This window comes from Pinus tabuliformis, chromosome 1_2 (assembly GCF_031772625.1).
Source record: "Pinus tabuliformis cultivar Carrire ecotype Pingquan chromosome 1_2, CPIR1, whole genome shotgun sequence".
NCBI classification, from domain to species: domain Eukaryota; kingdom Viridiplantae; phylum Streptophyta; class Pinopsida; order Pinales; family Pinaceae; genus Pinus; species Pinus tabuliformis.
Window position 1 is genome coordinate 387,891,437 of NC_142298.1, and position 5,656 is coordinate 387,897,092.

At 36.1% G+C, this 5,656-nt stretch overlaps 1 protein-coding gene across 1 annotated transcript; it reads left to right on the forward strand.

The window, feature by feature from the left end:
* The first annotated feature begins 1,903 nt into the window (after nt 1-1,903).
* LOC149205998 (protein RESPONSE TO LOW SULFUR 4-like) lies at nt 1,904-2,608 on the forward strand. The gene has a single exon (XM_089393612.1). The coding sequence runs from the start codon at nt 1,998-2,000 to the stop codon at nt 2,391-2,393; it is 396 nt and encodes a 131-aa protein (XP_089249738.1). The 5' UTR covers nt 1,904-1,997; the 3' UTR covers nt 2,394-2,608.
* Nucleotides 2,609-5,656: the final 3,048 nt, after the last annotated feature.

Sequence of the window (5,656 nt, forward strand, 5' to 3'; positions counted from 1 at the left end):
GCAGATCTGGCTACTTCACATGGAACCGAATCATAAAGGAATGGTGCGGCCCTTCGCCCATGCTTCGGGATGCTGATGATATTGGTCTTCCAATCGACCTTCTCCCTCTTTGGTCCGATCTATCTTCCTCTCTCCAGCAGGGAGGCTTACAACGATCCACCAATGATGATCACCTGATCTGGTCCCTTCCTTTCTCTGTTTCTCAGGAAAATGTAAAGGACATATACTCTGATCTCATTTCTGCTAACTCTTCAACAAATCGGCGATTTCCAGTCTTCTGGTGGAAGCTTGGATGCCCCCTTAAGATTATCTTATTCTCCTGGTTGGTGCTTTTCAACAAGAATTTAACTTGGGACTCCTTGAGGCGGCGGTCATGGCACGGCCCCAGCAGATGTGCTCTCTGCAATATGGAATAAGAGACAAACTTCCACCTCTTCTTCAAATGCTCTGTCACACAACAAATCTGGTATGACCTTGCACAGTTTTTCTCTTTTCAACATCTTAACTTCATCTCTGTGGATGCAGCGTTTGCCTGGTGGGGGCGCCAAAACACTCTCCGGCCCATTCTTCCCATCACCATCTGGTCACTTTGGAGGTGGCGGAACCTAAAATTTTTTGAGGACTCTTCTTTATCCGCCAAATTTGTTCTATCATCCGTCACTGCTCTTTACCTTCCGATCAGCTGAATGGTTTCAATGGTTTTTTGTTTCTTTCTGAAAATGCTGTTAACATGTACATATTACATGATGGTTATCTGCTCAACTTGGTTTTGAGATGCAGTCTATCGGTAGTATCAGGAGTTTTCATCAAAACACATTCAGAACTATCTGAACATTTTGTTTTATATATCCTCAATATAATATCAAGATTTTCTTTCTAGAAAAAAAAAGAGAAAAATAAAGTAATTTAAATTAAAAAAATATTATATTTTCATTTTCCATAATTAGGGAGATAGTGTAAATTATTTTATTTGTAATATGGAATATATATGATTTTAAAAATATTGCTAAAAACAAAATTTTAATTTAGGTTATAAATAAAATATTTCAAAAGTTTAATGTAGTTTCTAAATAAAATATTTCAAAACATAGGTTGAGTAAAAGATTTTAACATGAAATATATAGAGAAAAAGATTGAGAGAATTATTATTCCATTAATTCAATGTATAAGAGATATTTTTAATTCTTTCAATTTGATCTCTAATATTTTAGAAAACATTAATAATAAATTTAATTAAACGTATACATAGGAAAAAAATATGAAAGAGCGTATAGATCTCTCTTAATTCCGAATCTACCAAACAATGAGAAAGATTTATTTACTCTATAAATTATTTGCATTTCAAAAATTATAATCCCTCTCAAAATTTAATAAATCCAAATTTAAAATACAGCTAATTAATTAAAAACTCTTAATAAAATTTGAGATACTAACCCTAACACTTCAATGGGTGACGTACCCATGTTGTTCGCCACACAATGCATTCATTTGTTCCTGTAAAGCCAACCTTCTCCCTCAGCTATCATCATTATGTTTCTACACATTTTTTGGACATTACTAATTTAATAATAGAATCTACGTTAATCACTCGTAGTTACACCACGACACGTATCTTATGGCAAATCTAGAACTTTCGAGTTGTTGCTATGCGTTTGCCATTTCTCACTTGGCAGCAATCTTTTTGTGTGTTTGTGGGCCCATACATATCAACGAATGGATGCCTGCCTTCCCTTCCCCCTACGTTGCTTTTCTGCTTCATCTTGAAGGGAGTGGGCCCAGAGGTTCGCGTCGATTGGCTTATACCACTCGTTTCGGTTCAATGAATGTGGACGCCTGTCGATCTGTGGTCATGGATAGCTTTATTCAACAACTCTGGAGCAACCAGTAACCAGTCGAGGCTATTTATACGGTGTACACTCTATAGAATTGCATTCCAGAGGCAAACAAAATTCACGTCCTGTATTGAATACATTGTGCGACTGTAGAAGAGTAGTGAAATGGCACCTGCTCTCCTCGGTTTCACCTTCGCGTCTCCTATAGAGAAGCCGAAACCGAAGGTGAAGAATGTGAACGATTTGAGCAGAGTAGCAGGAGAGGGGGAGGAAATTGAGGAATTGAGAATGAAAAACAAGCGCCTCCTACAGCAACTGGAGGAGAGCCGAAGGAAGGAGGCGGAGCTGCGGGGTGAGGTAGAGGAAACCAGGATCCGCCTTCACCGCGCTCGAGAAGCGGAGGAGAGGCTGTGCACTCAGCTCGGCGAGTTGGAGGCGGAATCTGTGGAACAAGCGCGGGCTTACCGTCAGGAGATCATCTCTCTTACCGAGCGCCTGAAACAGGTGGAACACCTCCTCCTTTCTGCGGCCAAGAATGAGGGGATTCAACGCCGCCGCTGAGTGTGTGTATGTGTAAACATATTTTTGTGAGTCACTAATTCGTTCTTTTTTGTCTTAACAAAACAACTAGGTTAATGGGTATTCTTGAGGAACCGCCCGCTAAATGGGCTTGCAGCCAGAATAGTTGGCTTCGCTGTGAAGGATATATATTTACTACTTATAATTTCTTTTAGAGTATAAAATTTGAATAAAATGTTGTTTTGATCTTCTCTATATATCCATCACTTATAATTTATTATTGTTTATGATGCATTTTTAATGTATAAAATGGATCAAAATTTACTTAGGCACAAAATAATAAAACTGCTTAAAAAACATTTAACTTTTAACTATTTTATTTCTCTATAAATTTGATATAAGATTATATTGTTATTTTATTTATGGTTAACACTGTGGGTAGAATATTCTTACCACTTCTCTTTAGTAGGGACACTTTGAATAAGATTATTGATGTTTTATTAAATTTTTAATTAAACAAAAAAAACTATATTCATTTTTGTTTTTATTATTATTTATGTTTGAGAGAGTGAAATATTTTTATCACTTCTCATTAGTGAGATTATTGATGTTTTTTTTATTTAAATATGTTTTTTTATAAATAACAAAATAGGTGGCTTTACCTGTTCGCCCAAGTTTAACAAAAATATATATATATATATAGATATATATATATATATATATATGGTTAATTTAAGTGTTATATTTTTAAAAATTTTAAATTAATTATTAATACTTTTATGTTTTTTCAATGAAATGAGTAAGGGTATTTTGTATTAATAAAAGCTGGAGATGAGCCCAGAACCTTTACATAGTTTTTCTGATACAAAAGTTTGAGCTTCAACACAAAACTTTTAACATTGACAAACATCAGAAGGCCAAAATTCAGCCCCCCAAAATGAGGCACAACGGATTGTCAGGTTCTCTTTCTTTCCATGGGAGCCCCTGAGCTAGTTCCTCTAGTTACGAGCCTCTCCATTGAATTGCTAGAGACTTCCAATGCAATCACACAAGCACTGAGCAAATGGACCTCCTCTCATAATGCTTCTAGAGAATTCTCCATGTCTGTGTGGTGGTTTAGAAGCTTGGCCTCCATAAAGAGTTGGAGGAGCTCCTCTGTCTTTCAACCAATCTTCAAGTTTTAGGATGGAAGCTAACATTTCCTAAGAAACTTCCAAAAGCCTATTAAGCACTTTACTTGCATTGAGCTGCTCTTGAGATCTTGAGTTATTTGCCATCGTGAGACAAAGGACCAAATCCCAGCTATCCACAGGGGCTTCACTAGAGGGTGGGGTAGGGAATACCATATTACATGTGTTCATATTGGGAGATATATATTGAGGAAAAAATGATGTAATATATTGAGCATATAATAGGGGTAAAGGGTTTTTATATTGGCAAGTATAAAAAATGGAGCTCAAAGTTAATGAAAAAATATAAAGTGGTATAAAAATGTTAATGAAAAATGGGTACACACAATATCTAGTGAAAGTAGGGGTTTTCTAAATTGGAAAGGTGTATTGGTTCGTATTGGTAGGGGTTTTCTAAATTGGAAAGGTGTATTAGTTCGTATTGGTAGGGGTTAAATAATGCGATTTTTAGAGGTATTTTGCAATATGTAGTCAAATTAAGGGTATTGTTTAGTATGCCACGAACCCACGTGATATTTTGGAGGTTCGTTGAGTGAAGCCCCCATGCGGCTATCAAGCACAGTGGAATCCACTCCTCCAACTTCTAAAACCAAGTGAAGTAATTGAATAAAATGAGAGACCAAGAAATTCAATATATAACTGAAACCAAGACCCTACCTTGAGCCAAATTATAGCAAACAAACCAAGACCATCCCCAAAACCTCGCCAGAATGAGAAATCAATGACGAAGAGGTGCCACCAGACAAATGAGTTAACTCCATTTTCTTGCATAGAGGACTAAATACCACTACCAAGAGGGATCAACCATAACTCGCACCATGGGCAGAATAAATAGACAAGACCACTAAGAAGGGAGATTTCCAAAATGGGATGCCACTTGTAAATATTATTTTGCCACCAAGAATAGTCCATGCAATTGTTTGGTCGGAAAAGGGAGAGGGCCAACCAAAATTCGATTTGGCTAAACTGGCCCCAATTGCCACTTTAACTTGATTATGATTACTTCTCCACAAACCAAGTGAATTTTGTAGATGAAGAGAGGCATGGGTAGATCTCTTCAAAATGTTTAAAAAAAAAATTTCAAACCTAGCATTTCTAAGGAGTTGGAGAGAATCTCAATTTGTGATCCAAATCAATTACACCTTGGCTCATGGTGTCACCTTTTTTAGCTAGCTTGTTAGCCATAGGATTCAAGTGTCTATACATGTGGAGGAAGTCCACTTGTTCGAATTGAGAGGTAGAAGCGAAGATCCTTTGACTTAATGGCGAGGACTCAAAATTAATCACTTTCTTGGCTTTGGTTAATTCGCGGATGACTAGCATAGAATATCCCAAAATTGTTATCTTAGAGATTTTGAGCTCACTGCCTAGGTTTGGCCCCTTCCATAGAGCAAGGAATTATGCTTTATTGTTTGTCATTATTCCAAGACCCCAAGCAAATTGGGAAACTATTGTTTCATCGGGGCTAAGGATGACCCCTCCCACTCTTGCCTCTACCTTAATTATCTATAATAATTATTAAATAGATAGTAGGGATTTAATTTCTAAGAATATTTTTAGTAATAGTTACATGTTAAATATTGAGATTTATTTTCAAAGTAGTTATATAATTTGCCATTTTAATTAAATCGATTAATTAAAAAAACAAATCGTAGAATGTCATATGAACATGAATTATGGTTTGTATTGGTGAATAGTATTACAACAAAACCTATTTACAAGTTAAAAAATCTCCATGGTAAAATAGGGTGAATCTACATGGTTATCAATCATGTTGCATATTTGGGGAGGCTGGAACGAGAAAGATCATTATAGGTCATAACGAAAAAATGATAGCAAAATTCGCTTGAGATTTGGGATTTGCCCCAAATAATTAGACAGAGTACCTAACACTATGAAAAGGCTTGGAAGTTGCAAAAGAAACCCACATCTCCAAGCTAAACATTTTTGGCAGCTAAATGTTGGTAATTCATCCATTCACAAGGGGAAAAAACTCCATCAATAATGATTCAACGACCATATGCCAAAGAATTTCCATTTTAATCTCTCAATTAGAGGATTTGAAATTATACCACATTGTAAGGCATCTGAACTCAGAAGTGGATGAGTTAGCTA